The 19,320-nt window shown below is 45.0% G+C and overlaps 1 protein-coding gene across 9 annotated transcripts in view; it reads left to right on the forward strand.

Moving 5' to 3' along the window:
• LOC144124469 (telomere-associated protein RIF1-like) overlaps window positions 1-19,320 on the forward strand; it is a 395,573-nt gene that overhangs the window by 263,804 nt on the left and 112,449 nt on the right. For all 9 annotated transcript variants that reach the window (XM_077657148.1, XM_077657150.1, XM_077657155.1 and 6 more), the window contains 2 exons: window positions 6,393-6,641; window positions 8,696-8,800. In XM_077657148.1, coding sequence (XP_077513274.1) covers window positions 6,393-6,641; window positions 8,696-8,800 — 354 coding nt within the window. The remainder of the gene's footprint in view (window positions 1-6,392; window positions 6,642-8,695; window positions 8,801-19,320) is intronic.

Here is a 19,320-nt window from a genome sequence, read left to right on the forward strand (position 1 = left end):
ATATCCGTTTCATTGCCATCCACATTCTATATATAAAGTAGAAATTGCATGCTCTTTTTTTCTAAAATATTTATGAAGAGTTTGACATAGCCAATATTTCGTAATATCATTGTTCATTATAACGAGGTTTGACTATAGACGCAAGCGAGCATCGCTCTCGAAACCAATAGGTTCTCTACTACTTTGAAAGGCGCCATCTTGAATTTAAATGAATTCAGTCGGACGGGCTGGCTTGGATAGGCTTTGCTATTTTTTCTTCATGGCTGCCATGAGATTATCGTCATCGATATCAATTTTTAGAGATATATAAACGTTGATTGAGATGGCCTACAAAGTGCTCGCGGCAGCGTTGAACACGGGCTGCAGCTGGAGCAGCTGTGGGGGAGGTGAAGCGGCGTGCATTCGGAGGCCAATGCAATACCTCTCGAGGCCTTCACAAGCATCTTTGCTCATGGAAACAGGCTGTAGGTGCATTCTTCGTTCGCAGCATTACCTGCAGCCACGAACAAGACAAAAGCATGGCGGCAGTGGCTCAGAAGGTAAAGTCTAATATTAACACTTGCAAGTTGAACGGGGGGAGCGGCCAAGTTCGGCATTTTTTAATGCCAGTTTTGTCAGAGAAAGATTTTTTTTTCCAAGTTCACAGACTTTTTGGACTGCCTGATTATTTGAACGACTTTCCGGGTCCCGCTAAGTCCAAAAAATTGGTCGGCAACTGTATAACGTTAGAATGGCACATGATAATCATGTTCGTAAGCAGGCTCGAGTTTAGATGCATTCATTGTTCTCTTTCGGCACAAACAGGTCGTGTTCACTGCACATAGAAAGCATCGACCATAATAAATTTCGAACCTCAATTGTCAAGTTTGGTCAACAAACCTGTTAGCTAGGGCTGAACCAGTTTTACCAGCAACTTTTGATTCCTGTTGGTGGCTGAAAGTCACACTGACAAGGAGCATAATGACGTTGTGTGGGCAAGTGTTACAAGTTACAGTGAAAGTGTGGGAATGCCAAAGTTTTCGTTGTGAAGCAAATATGAGTAATGGTAACTACCGCAAAGGAACGTTTTTAATAGTTTTGTTCGTTTATATGAAATGTTTTGCACAGACCTCGGCCGTGAAAAAGCACATTTATTGCATAATAAATGCAGTTTTTATGCAGCAGATGTGGGTTAGTGGCTTAGGCCAGGCATATAATGCAAAGACAATATGCTTCTCGAAGCAAGAAAGGGCAACCCTTGGCAGGTGGTGCCGAGAGTCAGGTGGGCAGGTGAGACGGGAAGGTGGTGCAGGACAGGGTTAATTGGAGGGCATTGTGAGGGGCCTTTGTCCAACAGTGCAGGTATAACAGTGATGGTGAAATGCAGTTGCGATTGAAAAGTCTTGCAGCCACAAGTTTCCAGGCGCATTTAGTTATTTCAACCCCTTCGTGGCACTGCCGCATGCCACACAGATTCAATGTATTACAGCAACCAAAATTTTAACCAGAGCTCAAATTGATCAGGATAGCATTTGGGTGAGTTTTCAACAAAATAACTGATGGCTCGATTTTCTGTACTTTTTACTTCCGTAATGAACATGCTTGCTTAATAAACCCACCCACAGTTTTTGTCAAAGAGAATTTAGTTTTTTTTTTTTTAACATTGCATAAAAAACGTGACTTGACCATCAGGGCCAGTATTCAGCACGTTTTCTTTTTCCACGATTGGCGGCCACTATCACGCTTTGATAGAGCAACACCTTTTGAAATGTTTGTTGCAAAACAAACACTTGAAGGCAAAAGTGTTTGGAGCAGATGGTACCACAAGATCGCTGCTCTCTCACAACAAGAAATCGCAACGAGAAGGTCCACTTTTTTTTATATATATCCTTCCATAATGCATTACATATGGGCATGTGCTAATAGTGGTTTCTTGCTCTGATGCGAATAGTAACTGTCTTCGAATAATTTCGAAGCGAATATTTTGAATAATTCTGGCACACAAAAAAGATTCAACGGCTGAACTGGCATCTTAAAAATCGTGTAGTTTTAAATCACACAAGGCTATTAAATGAAAAAAAGAATGCATTGAAGCTTTGTTACACCTTTTATATCTGTGTTGAGCTTCTGCAGAAGTGGCCATCGGAAATTGGTGCAGCCAACCTGCATGTGGTGCCGACGTTTCTGTGGGGCGTGAGACCTCTGTGTCAGGCCTCCATTTATTGCTCTTAATTGCAATTGCTTAGATGAGAAGCTGTTGCTTTTAAGCAGTGGCTACGTGACACCTGCTATGCGTACGCATTGCACGCCCATCACTGCCCTACTTCATGTGTCTCATGTTAGTTCCCCTTCAGGCTCACGCTGTAACACTTTTTCAGCGAATTTCTCAAGAGAAAAGCAGCTGCAGCAACTACAGTCACCTAAGACTCATTCCGCAGAAGTCAAGAGAGCTGCGTGTCTTCCGACTGGAGAGATTTAGCACAAAGTGGTCCCTTTCCGCAGGGAGCTCCTGCGCATGCACATATCGCCCTAAGAATACCGCAAGGCACCAGGCACCGGCCAGCTGTTTGCACTCCTGTACCATCAGGACCAATCTGCTCACGCACACTGAGAGCGCACGGAATCAGATCATGCTATGCTAAATCTGAATTGATCCATGCCACCATGACAGTTATGATTCATGTGCACCTTCGGCAGTGCGACTGCAGACACCTGGCAGGTCTAAGACACTGCACTTCCACCTGCTCGCATATGTTGCCACAAGCATGTGTAGACCGGCTCCAGCATACACACAGGAGTGTGGGCAAGCAATGCGGAGTTAGGGCTTTGGTTGCACTCGCGCCACGATGCCATCCCAAAGGAGGTACTTTAGACCGAAACCACATATAGCAACAGTTCCACAAACATTTCTTGCTCGAGGCGAATACTTTGAAATTTCGAATACCAAACATTCATATTGAATCAAATAGCTTACTGTTAGACTGAATATTCGAAATTATCAAATATCCGCACATTCCTAATGCTGTCTTATCATGTAGTGTACACTTATGTGCACATCATATTTTTTGAAATGGTGTGGAGATAGTCTAGTTTTGTTTATTTCAGTTGCAAAGACCATACACTATTTCGAAAAGAATAAAAACAACAACATTTGTCCGTTTATCATTTTCCTAAACTTATTTCATTCTGAACTTTCGATTCGATATTGAGAGCCATTGTTTCTTCATATTCATATTCATTTTTGTACAGTAGAACCCAGCTATAGTAAACTCTGGTGTAGTAAGAACTCTGATATATAAAAGTTAAGCTGTGGGTCGCATTTCGCCTTCCTTATGTGTCTACATCTCTTTTCTCGTTTCGCGGAATGATGACATCGCGGATTACACAAAGTCTTGGATCGCAAGGCAGATACCAAATACGATAAAACGGTGCTCTTTGAGGTGGCTTCACAACTAAGCTCAAGAACTGCGAGGAGAAGCCAATTTTTCAAAGACCTTGAGGCCGTGAGGTAAAGGGCATGGCGTGCACGGAAAAAATAAAGCTGGCTATGAATGTAGAAAGAATGTGGCGCGCATTGCTCAGAAAGAAAAGAGAGTAAAAGTGCAGTGAAGAGTAGAAAAGGCGTGCGCTTGTAGCACAGCAGCACGAAGCACAAGGAAGCGGCGCCCAGCAGCAGAGGCATGGCGGCACTGCGTAGGGGGTTTTGCCGCGCTTGACTGTTTCGCACGCGTTTTTTAACTGCTGCCTCATAAATAACACTGAGGCCACGAAACATGACGCCGTGATTATGCAAAGCTTTGATTTTCACATGGAATTAAACTTGCTTTATTTTCATAGCTGCGTTGTATTCGTGTTAATGCAGTGCTTTCACAACATGTAAATGAATTCGAAATTGTGATGACTAATGGTTACTGAAAATAAATAATTATTGCATAAAGGTACGATAAGAGCAGTATGCAAGGTATTTTTGAGCGTTTCTTTTATAAGACAACGCTTAGCCAGGTAGCATAGCCAGAGTCATGCTATCACAAACAACTGACATCGTAAAGATTTTTGCTGGTCCGAGCTGCTTTACTTTAGAGGGGTTCTACGGTATTTGAAGATTTCAAAATTCACACATCTCTAATGTATACTGATGTGTCACGCATCATTACAAAGAAGAAAACGCGCAACCATAAATTAGGCGTCTGTATTCTAATTCTCCATTCATGAATTTATCGTCCTTGGCAGCCTGCACATTCTCCTTTTTCACCAATGCGACCTCTTAAGTGCGTGTTTGCGTGGCTCTCGTCATTCACACTTTGTATTGGAGTTATTTTTCAACCACGAAATCATGTTGTGCCAGCTAGAAATCCTCCCATGAAGCATTAAAAGCACTCCTGACGAGCACTGATTGAAGCAGCGTGGTTACGCCAGTGCCGATTGCAGAATGGGTCCTTGCTGTTCAGGTCTGCTGATGGAGCGCGCTGGAAAGCAGTTTTGACGGTGCTCGTGTGCTCTGTTTTACTTTTGGTGCACTTGCCTACTAAAAAAGCTGCTTTGGCTGCGATTGCCACAGCGCTTCTGTTTGTTGTGTGCCCCCCGGCTCTCCCCACTCATGTGTTAATGCACCTTCCGCTGATCGCTAAATGCATCATGCAATGTATTTTCTGGGAAATCACAGCATCTGTAACTTATTAACCTGGCAAAAATGCCAGCATTCAGGGCTCACAATTTTGCGCACATGTACCGGAGATGTACAGTGCAATTCATTCATAATGATATAAAAACCGGAAAATTGGGCCATTATAACGAATTATCGTTACGTCTGTGCCGGCAAAACAATGCAAAAGAACACACCCACGCATTCCTCATGCATGTAGCCACCGGTGCTCCTCCTGGGGGCGCAGCACCTTGGCACTCTGCCAAGTTCGGGAAGCGAGCCACCTATGCCAGAGTTCCCGTCAAAAAGATACTTACTATGATGTTATCGCACACAGCATCTTGGTGCTCTGCAAAGGACTGCGCTGTGAACAGCACTAAACGGAGGAACGAGCTAAGAAAAGAGGATGTTTAAAAAAAAATGTAATTCTCAATGACAAAGGTGTGGAAGAGGGGGAGGTCTGAGATATTGCCTTGTGCAAGTCTGTGTCATTTTTACCCACTTCATGAATGCACAAACGGGCGGAAGCTACTTTTGTGTTAGAAAGCGTTGCGCAGTTACAGCGCCAAGCAAACTTTTCCCTCCTCCCTCCAGTGATTTCGACAATGATCGCACTTCGTTCCCAATGCCTCACACAAAGCCCCCTTACGGATTTTGCCATCCATTTCGCAGAGCTTTCATGTCATTCGCTTCAAAATACTATTGTCTTTTTTTTTAATCAGATTTTTCTACATTTTGTTGGTAACCACATTCTGCTCAGCCAGAATCCTGTCGAAGTAGCCATTATTTTGCCGATAATTTTATCGTTATACATGGTTTATTTTTACATGGGGGCAATTGGATAATTGATAAATCTAAAGAATTTAATCGGTATGAGCTATATATTGTTATACCTGTATCGTTCTGAGTGGACTAAGCTGTACCATCTAAACGCATGTAAGGGATGCATTTTTTTTTTTGCAGATTCAAGGGCCAATTTTTGGGGTGCGGTTCATGTACGCGATGTGCGAAAAAAAAAAAATTCTTAAAGCAAAAACAGTGGCATTTATTCTGCATTCAATCATCACTCACGGAGACTTCCAACTCCGAGCTGGTGCTATGCTGTGGTGCATGCTCATGCCACAAGAAGTCACGCAGCATGATCGTTGTCAGTGGGTGGCAGTTATCCCACATTTCCGTTACATAGCAGAGCACCTCTTCTAGATTGGGAAACTTTCATGGCTTGCCTTGGAAAGTGCACTTTTTGCAGCTTGTGTTCCTCAGTGCACCCTTTTGTTTGCACCTTCGTCGAACATACTTCTCAGCCACATTGAATTTCCTGCCCGTTATATTCTTGCCGTGTTCGAGAGCAAACTCCCAGCTGTGTAAAATTGCAACGCTTAGTGGCGGCACACGAAAGCCACAACTACAGTCAACTAGCACACTACCGCTACTCCCGTTCCTTTGACAGCCACAAAAGGCTGGAGCTGGTGATACCAATGCCGATATGAACAGCGGGAGCTTGTGGCGGGAGAAAAAGTTGACTGTGATGATGATGATGACCCACAGCCTCGGGCACCATCTGTGGGCACACCTCCTGTGCGCATGCATTTCAAAGGCTATTACTGCCTGGGTCGTGGAACGTTTGGGTGCAGCCCTTGCACGGATATTTTTTAAAATGTTTTTCTTTTTTTTCAAGAAAACAGTGTGCGTCCCTTACATATGCTTATACGATATCAACAAAAGTCTATTGTAGTTGTTAACAGAGCCCTGCTGTTTGGCTCCTGCCCAGCTGCGGCAGGGTGCTTCTTCTCCGCCAGGTTCTGGTGGAGGCCGGCCACCACGGTGGGCAGGGTCCCCGGCCTCCATGTCACGTAGTCGCATCATGTTGGACGCAGCCATGCGCAACGTGAACTCCTCTCCACCCAGCCGCCGGTCAACCAGTGCACCACTGGCACGCCCTCTTGCAGATGGCCCCCCAACCAGTATACTCAAGCGTCGCCAGCTGCTGCCACCGCCCACTTCCCCGCAGGAGGCCAAGGTATCTTATCTCTTGGCTAAAAATTCACTGTATTCATCATGAAATGTGTGCGAAACTCTATTAGAGCAAAACACCACTGTTACGTTTTTAGGTGCTGCGTTTTCCGAGCTGCTGTATTGTAAACTCCCGTGGAAACCACTCCAATATAAACTCATATGTTGAATCACAATTGTGGCAGCATTCCTGCACAATTCATCTCAGATGTCACCTCCTGACCAGGATGAATTTTTCGTTAACCAGCAAGTTTCTGTGGAAGCTGTCTAGCTTTCCTTTCCAGCTGTATGGCTGCGCTTGGGTAGATCTCAGTGAGTAATTGCTCCCTTATTACGAACGTCGCCTCGCAAGGGGGGCTTATTCCGTGTCGGCATTTTGACAGTCTATGTTTAGGGCGCCCGCAATGGCGACAATGGGCTGGCCAAAGCGGGGCTTCACGCTCCATCATTGCGTGGCCGCCACTGTGCACAGCAGCTTCTGGCTCAAATCATCCATGCTGACGCCATGCACATTTACAAGCGGCATGAAGTTTCTTGTGGCTCTTGGTGCTGTTTCATCGATGCTGTGAAGTGAGCATGAACAACCTAAGCCACATAAACAAAACGGTGGTGCAGCAGACTGTGCACAGGCAGCACTGTGCAAGATGTGATTGCAAGGGTTGGCTCTGAGGCTTTTACAGCAAGAGCTGTGTATGGCAGGTTTTCAGCAGTTTCGCATGCTTCACGAGAGAAAGAGATGGAAGGTTGGTTAGGGTCACCAGATAAGTTTTCAGAGCACTGCAGTCCCCCTCACTCAACCAGCGGATCTGGAAAGCTAGATGGCTGACATGGCTGCAGAAAGCGCTCTGCTGGCTCATTCGCATCGCAGGCAAACATCGTGATTTTTTTTTTTCCTTTATGATCCTAATTCCTAGTACGACACTAGCAGTTCTAGAGTAGTCTGAACAGAAAGACATTTCGCTGACATGGTTGTACTGCACACCACAAAACGCCTTAGAAGGGTCATAGCAGCCACGTTTCTGGCATGTTGTCCAAATTATCATTTTTGAGGCACATGTGACATCACACTTAACATGCATAGATGGGAGTGCTCGCGCAATTTGTCTAAAGCTGCCTCTTCTATCCCAAAAAGCCAGGCTGTGCGCGGTCTCCGAAGTAATTCTCACAGAATGAAAACGGGCGCTTTTTATAGCACACGGGGAATCAAACTTTAGGTTTATGGATGGGGTTTAACGTCCCAAAGCATCTCAGGTTATGAGGGACGCGAACTTTAATTATTTTTGACAACCAGAGTAGCAGATGCGTTTATTACACGAGTGCATCACTTATGCACGATTTTCAGTTCTAAGACTCCCAGATTATATGACGGATCCGCACGGTCTTCTGAAAGTGGTATAACCAAGGTTCTACTGTGACCAGAAGTTTATGGGATGCGAATTGGTGGAAAAAAATTTATTTTGCTAGTCAGACCGTAGTCATCCTAGTTGATGAAGCATGCATGTCCTTTGATGGCATTTCGTTGATCTGTTTTGCCTTACTGCGCAGCAATATTTTTTCTGTGAACCCGCATCCTGCAGACTTTTGTCGGTGACTGTGCACAAGCATTCAAAAGGTTATGGAAGGCAACAGTGCTGGAAAAATTTTTTTCCACCATCATCTTTTCATGCATCCAGGAAAAGATATTTGCAGCCTGATTGTGCCTATTAAACCTCAAGCAATATACTCTGGCTGTTAAGAAATCAAATTTCTTTTAGCGGCGGAAGTGCTTATAAACAAAGCCACTTCGCTTGTCTGGTGGGTTTGCTGATTAGTGTCCTTGCTAGTGTTTGCTGCCTTTCAGGTATTCCTGCTGCTGTGAACGAGCAGAATGACACACTTGTCAAAAATGCACAGGCACAGAGCTTTGATTGCATGTGCATCATGTGCTCCTATTTGGTTTTTCTGTTACATCTAATGCCTTGCAACTTGCCTAGGCCTGGGGAGGTGTCCGCCCCTAAAAGAAGCAATCCCTGCTTTTGATGGCATCGATCACTTGTGCCTTGCTGCTTGTTCCTGTGGCAGGTGCCATCTGGCCGGCGCGTCTCCTTTGCTGACCCTCCTGTGCAGGGCGAGTTCCAGATCGCGCCCCCTGCTCGGAAAGCATCTTGCTCCAGGCCCCTGTATGAGGTCAGTGCATCCTCCAGCACCTCAGTGTGCTGAATGTATAGTGGCAATTGTTCAAAAAAAGAAAAAAAAGCAGCTTGCCAAGCTTGTTTATTCACAAGATTTGCAGGCCTGAAGGCATTAGAGGAAAAATGTGCGGGGTTGGGTGATGGAGTTCAAAGTGGGGAATGGCAGTGTTGAAATATGTCCTGTCAAAAATGTGATGGTATAAGGAAGGTAGTTGGGATCATGGAATGTTTTTATCAAATATATATTGCTTTAAAGATTAGTTACTGCGGCAGCATGCCACCAACACTTTCCAGACCATGTCCAGCCAGGTTGTCCTTAGAAGTGACACGAGCATGACAAGACCACTTCTGACACAAGTTGGCATCACTGCCACAGGCAAGCCAACTATTTGCAGCTGAGGAGTGCGTCATTCCAGATCGGTTGGCTTGGAATGGCACGGCAATGTGTCCGCTCGAGTCATCAGCATGCACTAGTGCTGTAGCTGTTTGGGGCCAGTAGTGACAGCAGCTCAAGGACCACAGTGGGAGCATCCTTCGCAACCAACATGATAGAAGGTAGAGTTGGGTTTTTTAGCCAATTTTATCTCGGTAAAGTGATACGATTTTTTGGACTGTTGCTTAATCGGGACTATTTCTCGCGTCCATCAAGTCTGAAAAATAGATTGGTGGCTACGCATGCGCTTGGTCAGTGATGTATGGAAATCATCAGCAAATCAAACATTATAAACAAGTTCAGGTGCACTTCCTTATTTCTTGCTTGCGATGAAATCTGCATGCTCCTAGAGATGCTAAAAAACATGACAGACATCTTTGATTTAGCATCTTTCTTTGAATTAAAACGTCATTAGGCTGCAGAGGTAATCACAGGCTCTTGACTCCTGGTAGTGTGAGACCTAGGCAGAAGAGAAATGCGAGTCCTCTCTCGTTTCTCTTCCTTCTTGTGTCATTTTGCTCTACAGTGCATTCTACATATAACGATATTGAGAAAAACAGGAAATTCGATTGTTATAACCAATTATCGTTATATCTGGACTGGCAAAAAAAAAAAAACAAATTAGAATGTACTTTCGTATTCTCTCAGTGATGTAGGTATTACCCCATGCATGTAGCCAACGCCATGGGCGCTCCTGTCAAGGGCGCACAGCATCTTGGCACTCTTCCAAGGTCGCAGAGTGAGCCACCCCTGCCCCAGCTCCTGTCAAACGATAAGCATACCCAGATGTTACCAGCGCACAGAATCTTGGCGTGCTGCCAAGGCCTGTGCTGCAGACGGCATGAAACAGGCAAATGTGCAAAGAAAAGCTAACGCTAAAAACAAAAAAAAAGTCAATTCTCACCGTCTCAAGGACAGAAGTATGTGTGTGGGGGGCTTGAGAAATATCGCCTTTAGCTTTGCCACCACCGCCATGCGAGATAACCTGCCTCCGACCCCTTTGTGTGCCCGGCGTGCGGTTTGCTTTCCCGAACTGCCTGCCCCGTTTCGTGCCGCTCTCAAGCGAGCTACCCTTTCCCCGCCGACGCACCTTCCCCGCCCCTCCTCGCAACTCTGCTCCCCTCTCCTCACTCTCTTGCAAATCCGCGCGTGGCCTCCGCAATGAACTGCGCCGTCGCTGGTGCCGATCGCGGAGGCCACGCTCCATGAAGAAGGCCTTCCGTGGGAGCCAACAGGTGGCTGCACTGACGCTCATGGATGGCCCTCATTGGTCTCTCCGCTGGCACTGTGCATCTGTATCTTTAGCTTAATTGGCTTGATTTCCACCTGCACATGTTTCGCGTCTGTCTACCCCATCGCGCGCTTTAGTCACTCTTGTTGCGGTGCGGACCTTGCGTTGGCTTCGTGCAAATCTCGTGCCCTGGCTGTAACTCGGCATTGCGGACGGGAACACCGTGCCCATTTTCATTGTATTCAGCGGTAGAGATGATAAAAGCGGCCAGGGCGGAAGTGACGGCCACTGGCCCCCGCATGGGAACTAATCTCAAGATTGACCTGTACGGCGCCATCGCGATGATTACCGGCGCTTGGAATGACGTAAAACGGGCCACGGTAGCCAACTGTTTCGGCAAGGCAGGCCTTGAAGTGTCTGGAGATGAATGTCCTGAAGCATTGTATGACCACGGTGAATGCTTGAATGACGCGTTTAGCGACTTGTCCCGTTTTCCCGGCGTCATCACCGTCGCAACTTACCGTTGAGGAAGGACTTCATCAATGCTGACAGCAAAGTTCAGGGTATAGCTGACCTCGCTGATGAGGACATTGTAGCCAGAATAGCTAGTGCCCAAGAAGGCGATTCCAGCGACGACGAGGACAACTCTGTTCCAGAGGAGATGCGCCCATGCACAGCCGCTGAACTGGCATCAGCATTCAGCCTCATTCGGCGTTGTTACGATGAAATGGAAGGTACCGGGCTGTCGCACGTGGACTGTCTCAAGAAGATCGAGACTAGTGTTTTCAACTTCACTAATCACAGCAATAAGAAAAAACCCCACAGGGGGGCGCCTGCAGCTTGCAGGCGTCGCGACGGTGAGTGGCGACACCGCGGGTTCGCGAGCATCCCAAGGACATCCCCGCAAGGGATGATGGTGAACTGTGCATCACCACGGACCCGAGCACCCACGCCTCGCCGTGCGTGGCATCGCCTTGTCCGGGGAAAAGGGGATCCTGGTGGTTGAGCCGATGCCGAGCGTTTGGACCTTTAAGGCCCCTCGGCGGAAGCAACACACCACTTTGGCCCCAGCTTCACATAGACGGCACCTCCGGCCTGACCCGACGGGGGGAAATCGGCAGTCGCCTTTTCCTATCCTCCACTCTGTCTTTCACTTTCCTATCTCTTTCTCACAACTCTCCTATCTCCTACTCACTTCTTAGTTTTTTTCACTTCTCATAGGCGGCCAGGGTTAACCATGTGTGGCCAACCACCCTGAGTTGTGTCGGATTTGGTTATAGTTGAGGTGTACAGCTGGCGTGGGCAGGACTTGCGTTCAAGTTCCTGTCCCGTCCCCTTGTTGGACTCCATGGTGGGTGGCTGGCACCATGACTGAAAAACTTCATTTTTTATGGCTCCCCCCCTTTCAAAACGCGATCGCTCTCTCAAGAGAGGGCGGAACGAAGCAGCAGACTTTTTTTCAAAAAAGAAACCGACATTGACATTCACCAAGTTCTATGTAATCCACAGCGAAAGTAATGAAAAACAAGCAAGAATAATTTCTCCGTTCCTTGTGTCTAAATGCCTAACAGATACCCTGGGCCCTCGCTACAAGGTGTCTAAAATGGCCAGCGGAGACTTATTGTTAGAACTCCTTGACAACACCCAGAACTCGAAAATCGCAAACATTGCATCCATCGGAGAAATCCCAGTTTCCATAACAGCGCACCGATCCCTAAACTCAGTCCGTGGTGTCATCTCTGAAAACGACTTCATACACCTAACCGAGAAAGAATTGCTGGAAGGCCTGTCTGACCAAAATGTCACAGATGTGTACAGAATCAAACTCCGGAAAGACAATAAAGAAATAGAGACAAAACACTTGGTTCTAACATTCAATACAAGTACATTACCAGAAACCATCGATGTAGGATACTTAAAAGTAAATGTCAAGCACTACATCCAAACCCACGAAGATGCTTCAACTGCCAAAGGTTTGGCCACGGCTCACAGAGCTGCCGCGGCCGCAAAACGTGCGCAAAATGTGCTTCCAAAGATCACGTTTCTGAGGAATGTGACGCAGCCCTGCGCGGCGCTAACTGCGAAGGAGAACATGCTGCATACTCCAGGGCCTGTCCGTCCTGGAAGAAGGAAAAAGAGATTATCACGATAAAAACCAAGGAAAACATTTCATGTAGAGAAGCAAGAAGGCGATTTGCCGTTACCAACCAGTTCTCCTTCACAGCAAAATCCAGCTTTGCTGATGTGGTGCGCAGGGGCGGTGCACCACACAGCACCCCGGTGCCTGCTGAGGCCACTTCCATCGAGCCAATGGCAGGACCGTTCACGCCCCAGGCAGGGTCAGCAAAAGCTGCCCTGCCAGTGTCAAAGCAGGGAGCGCCGGTCCATGCGTCGGCATCCCGCAGGACTTCCCCCTACCGGGGGAGGACTGAAACCCACAAACCCGCGGCTTCCCCGCGGTCCTCCAGCGCCTCGCGTGAGGCGATGGATATAACTGCCACTCCGCCTCCACTACAGAGGCGGAACAGCTCTCTTGAGCGGAAAAAAGACAGGCCCCTAATAACGGGCCCACTACTTAAGCAAATCCCCTTTCATTTCCTCTCAAAAACATAAACATGACTTTTTTAATCCATTGGAATTGTAGAGGACTTATGCGGAATTACAGCGATATAACACATATTTTAGGGTCAATGTTACCCACAGCTTTATGTCTTCAGGAGACCAATCTTGGTCCACAACATGTACATATCCTGAAACATTATAAAACTTTTAGACGCGATCGAGAGCAGGCAAATCGGCTATCAGGAGGCGTCGCGATAGTCGTTCAAAGCGGTGTCCCTGCTCAAGAAATTAAACTCAAAACAAAACTTGAGGCAGTTGCAGTCAGTATCGTAAGCTACAAAACACTAACAATCTGTTCCGTATACATTCCTCCACATTTTACGTTAACACTCCATGATCTACAGCAACTGATCAGAGAACTTCCGGAGCCATATCTGTTACTTGGGGATTTTAATGCTCACTCCTCCCTGTGGGGAAGCGAACGCTGTGACGCTAGAGGTCAAATAATCGAAGATTTTATCCTGACGAATAATGTATGTCTTTTAAATACGAAAAAGGCAACATACTTTTCCCCAACGTCTGGGAAAATGAGCAGTTTAGACCTGTCTTTTTGTTCACCTTCTGTTTTTAGCGATTTTAAGTGGGACGTTTTAGACAACCCGTTTGGGAGTGATCACCTACCAGTTTTTATAAGCCTATCATCCTCACCTGCAGTCACCCCAACCAAACCACGGCGATGGAAGCTACATCTAGCTGATTGGGCGTTGTTTAAAGAAAAGACCAGATTAGAGGACATTTACTCAGAAACACTTAGCATAGATGAAATCAATGAAATTCTCACAAAATGTATCATCGATGCTGCACGGCTAGCTATTCCCCGGTCCACAGGCCTGGTGCGCCAGAACCACAAGGTATGGTGGACGCGAGAATGTTGGGAAGCCAAAAAACAACAAAATAAGGCCTGGGGTGTATTTCGTAGGTATCCTACTCACGAAAATCTAATAGCTTTCAAAAAGGCAAAAGCTAAAGCCCGATATATACGGCGGAACGCAGAAAAAATGTCTTGGCAAAATTATGTGTCGTCCATAAACAGCTCGGTAACATCAAACAAACTGTGGGAGCAGGTCAGAAAAGTAAATGGCAGCTATACCCCATTCACCCTTCCTCTGCTGACGGATCCTGGAATTCAGACAAGTATTAAAGAACAGGCAGACATTTTGGGGCAACATTTTTTTATAGTTTCTAGTTCTTCCCACTATACAGAGTCATTCTTAAAATACAAAAACATAACCGAAAAACAAAGACTCCCTACGGCAGGCAGCACAAACGAGCCTTACAATAATTTGATTACACTTCAAGAAATACAGAGAGTACTGTCTATAGGTAAACAAACTGCACCAGGCCCCGACGAAATTCATTATGAAATGCTGTCCCATCTATCTGAGCAATCTGTAGAAGTTCTGTTAAAATTTTTTAACAAAATATGGGTAGTAGGGAAAATACCAGCTGCTTGGAAAAAAGCCATTATTGTTCCATTTCTAAAACCAGGAAAGCCACCAAGCTCCCCTAACAGTTACAGGCCTATAACCCTTACAAGCTGTCTTGCCAAATCTTTTGAGAGTGTTATAATTATTAGATTAATGTTTATTCTGGAATCCCGAGAGCTTCTTGATGTCCACCAATGTGGCTTTAAAAAAACATGTTCCACAGTCGACCATTTGGTCCGCCTGGAAAACACAATCCGAGAGGCCTTTATACACAGACAACACTGCCTTTCAGTTTTTTTCGATATGGAGAAGGCATATGACACGACCTGGAGGTTCGGGATTCTTCGCGACCTGGCAGAGCTTGGTATCCGCGGGAGGATGCTGAAATATTTGAGCGACTTTTTATCCAACCGTTCTTTCCAAGTTCGTCTCGGCGCAACCCTCTCAAATAATTTTACTCAGGAAAACGGCATTCCTCAGGGATGCATTTTAAGTACTACATTGTTCATAGTAAAAATGAATTCTTTAACCAGTATAATTCCACAGTCCATTATGTACTCGGTCTACGTTGATGACCTTCAAATTGCATGCACATCTTCTAGCCTGGCAACTTCTGAGAGACAACTACAACTCACAATAAACAAATTAGCACTTTGGGCAGACAGAAATGGATTTAGGTTTTCTCCACAGAAAACTGTTGCGGTTCTTTTCTCGCTGCAGAGAGGACTGCAGATTAATCCCACCCTCCACTTGAACGACACCACACTTCCAGTAAAACAAGAACACAAATGTTTAGGCTTAACTTTTGACAAAAAGCTAACGTTTCTACCACGTATAAACACCCTAAAAAAGAAAGCCACCCAATCCCTGAATATACTTAAAGTACTCTCACGGAAGCGTTGGGGATCCGATAGGAGGTGCCTATTGCACATCTATCGCTCTCTAGTACGCTCTTCGTTAGACTATGGATCCATAGTGTATGGGTCTGCGAGGCCATCATACCTTAAAAAGCTAGATCCAGTACAAAACCTCGGGTTGCGCCTTTCAACTGGTGCTTACAGAACATCACCCATAAATAGCCTTCACGTAGAAGCAAATGAACCGACCCTCACCAACAGGAGAACAATGCTTACCTGTGCATACGTACTGAAAATAAGGTCGCTACCGAAACATCTTTGTTACACCATAGTTACAAAATGCCCATCCAGAACACTGTTCACCAACAAACCTCAAGCTGTAAAACCATTGCTCCTCCGCTTTGAAGAAATATGCCAAGAAATAAACATACTAGATGCACTTCCTGATGTTGCCCAGAGACCCGATAGGTTGCCACCTTGGTACTTGTTTCCTGGTGTATGCGATTTCGCACTGACACACATTAAAAAAAGACATACCCCACTGGAATATATACAGCAAGAGTTTCTTGGAGTAAGTGAAAAATACAAGAATTGCACAGATTTCTACACAGATGGATCTAAGACAGCACTCTATGTAGGGAGCGCTATAGTGCAAGGGAAATGGGAAAAAGTAGTCAGGCTGCCTCTGTGCGCTTCAATATTTACAGCAGAATGCTACGCCATTGCTCTAGCTGTAGAACAAATATTGAAGAAAAACATTCAGAACAGTGTTATCTACAGTGACTCCCTCAGCGTAATTACAGCAATAAACCCCAGAAATGCAACTGAACCCTTAATAGGAAATATAATACATAATGTAATACGAGCTGATTCACAAGGACATACAATAAAGTTTTGCTGGGTTCCCAGTCACGTGGGCATCAGCGGAAATGAGAGGGCTGATGCAAGCGCCGCACTTGCCCTTAACGCAAAAATAAAACCAGTAAACATACCGCATAAGGACTGCATCAAGTCAGTCTAGAATAAATTGAGAGAAAAATGGCAGGCCTCTTGGGACAACGAGGTTAACAACAAGCTGCACTTTGTAAAACCTGTCCTGGGTGAATGGAAGACCTGTAGGCACCAGGAACGATTTATTGAAGTAATTTTATGTCGTCTCCGCATTGGACATACACACATTACACATAATTTCTTACTAACGAAACAAGACAAACCTCGTTGTGAAAGATGTGGAGACGAACTAACAATAAACCATATTTTATTCTCGTGTGCAAAACTCGAAAAAACTAAGAAATAAGCACTTTACGAAGTTTTTTAATGAATACATTCCTTTACACCCAGCGCTGCTTTTAGGCGAAAATGCCATTGTTAACATATCTTCCGTTTTTAGCTTTTTAAAAGAAGCAGATGTTCTTCAGAAACTGTAAACTTTGATCCACAGCTTTGCTTTAAAATGGGATGCATTTCAGCCATTTTCTCATTCCATGAGAAGAGGGCTGAGGTGGTTATTTGAATGGTTGGGAGCCTCAGGATCCTTGCCCAGCCAAGGATGGCTACTGAGGTTATCTGACCTTCTTGAAAGCGTTTATTTTTAGCCATTTATAAAATTTCTTCTTTCTCTTATTACTACCAGAACGAAATAGCAATTTAATTCCTCTACACAACCATGTTTCCTCCCACCTACAGAAAAGTGTTCATATACCTTGAGCCTGGCGCATGATAGCCTTAGCTGCTTATGTGCCATTAAACCCAACACAACACAACACTAATCACAGCAAAAAAAAAAAAAAAAGTCGAAAATTAGCATTTTTTTTCCGAGAAATAAAGTGCTTTCACGTTGCGTGCCCGTACTTTGCTGTTCGTGACTCTTGCAATCAATAAACCACAATTTGTCATGATCTCGAGTGCGGTTTAAGCCTCTATCTGTGTATCAAATTTTCACTATATCCAACTACGTATTTTCCGATCAACTTAGAATTCGATATATCTGGGTTCGACTTTATCTAAGTTATTTCCAGTATTATAGGAAAATAACTGAAGCCTAATTAGTTAAATTCTTACAGGTCGTAAAGACACTGTCTTTCTACATATTTTTGGTTTCGATTGAAATGAGGCTGTAGATAAAGTCCTGCCATCTGGAGCTATGCTAATTATATTGTTGTTGAAGTACATCATCATATAAAGATGTCAAGTTTTGTCCAAGCACCATAATTATGAAGAAGGATAGTTAGGTGACATTAGGGTTCTCAAAATTTTAAATGCTTGGCTCAGTCAAACAAAAACAGCAGAGCTTCACAGTTTAGTTCTGTCTGAATTCAACAATATAAGATTCATTGAAATTGCATCATAAAAACAAGAAAATCTTCCTTAAGACTAGTCATGTTGGCAAACAACTCGGAGCTGAGAAAATCACATTTGAAGTGCGTGTGCCAGCCATTTGGAGGTCGCTGTAGAGGCCTTGAAAAACAGCAGAACGTGGATGTACCAAAAATGTTTCACAGTACTGAGTAATACCAAGAAGCGGGGAAGGGCCCAGCTTTAAAACAAAACCAAGATGGCGGCCATCAGGGACACGGTCGTGGGAAGCGACAGATGTGAAGTCCTGCCGCATTTCACTCCGAAATCGCCTATTCAGGGCTTCGTAGGCACGAAATATAGATATTTTAGTAGTTGTAGGTTAAATTTATACCTTCTAACTTTTTAGGCAGGAACTTTAGAGTGTATTGATCTTGAATATGTCAATTCTGCAAAATCGAAATTTTCACATTTTTTTTATCATTTCTAGACCCGCGTCTCCCCTTAAACCGAACCACACCATCACGCCCGGTCATATGAAGTGCAGATTACTTGGGGCTATGTGGGGGAGATAGCTGTGCAGTCGATGGTAAATTTCGTCCAGTGCGCGTACTCACACGATCCATGACACAGTTCGCAAAGCAAGTCAAACCATTTGTGCTGTTTTTTTGGCACCTCCTGGTCGCACGTCCTGTTCTCATCAGCCCACGAGAGCACATGATGGGTCGCAGGGGTGCTTGACGCCATTACCCGACTTTCACAGCGCCTTGTGGTTTTGTATTCGGTGAAGGCACCCGCTTCATGGCCGTCGCCGCAGCAACGCGCAAAGTGCGTGATACTTTTTCATGGTGGCATTTACCTCCAGCTATCAGTAAAGATTATGAGATATTCGCAATTCATTGAGAAAGTACAGTTGCCGTGGAAAACGATTAGCACAATGAATTCTCCGGAGCGCCAAAAATCAAACCGTGCGGCTGGTGCAGTGCCGTGCTTCGCGAACACACCTTGCGCTTTTGTTATCGGCATGTTCGTAACCGTGGTGCCGAGCGTTGCTATCTGCTGCTCCGGTGAAACGTCACAGTGCTAATCTTTTTTCGTTGCGACTGTACTTCAAGGTAAAGGGTTATATCAATGCCGTGGGGAGCGGCTAAGCTCTGCAGAAAATTTAGACTAAACCGAAGTTTTGAGATGCGCAATTTTGAGATAAGGAAGCTTTACTGAACTATTCTCGCCACTTATATTGCTTGGTGTTTTTTGCTAAAATCGCTTCTAATATCTTCATGAATGCACGAGAGAAAAGTAAAGTGGAACGGGAGGGCTTTAGGAATGTGCACTATCATTTGCGCCACTGAAGACAAAAACATCGATGTAACGATGTTCTCGATATTGCAACGTTTTTCGTTAAATGTATTACAGTGTAATCCACTTATAATGATACCGGATGTAATGATATATCGCTTATAATGATCAAATTCTATAGGATAGGATTCTGGCCATTCAGAAAGTCTTTACCACCAAAATTTGTGTAAGTTACTCGCATAATTTTCGCTCTTTTTTGCTAAAACTAAGGCTTCAAAAAGAGGGTGTGCAAATTGCATAGAGACTTCGTGAACAAGTCCTAAAAAATTGCAACGGTCACAATGTGCATGT

The sequence above is a fragment of the Amblyomma americanum genome, chromosome 3, assembly GCF_052857255.1.
Source record: "Amblyomma americanum isolate KBUSLIRL-KWMA chromosome 3, ASM5285725v1, whole genome shotgun sequence".
In the NCBI taxonomy this organism is placed as follows: domain Eukaryota; kingdom Metazoa; phylum Arthropoda; class Arachnida; order Ixodida; family Ixodidae; genus Amblyomma; species Amblyomma americanum.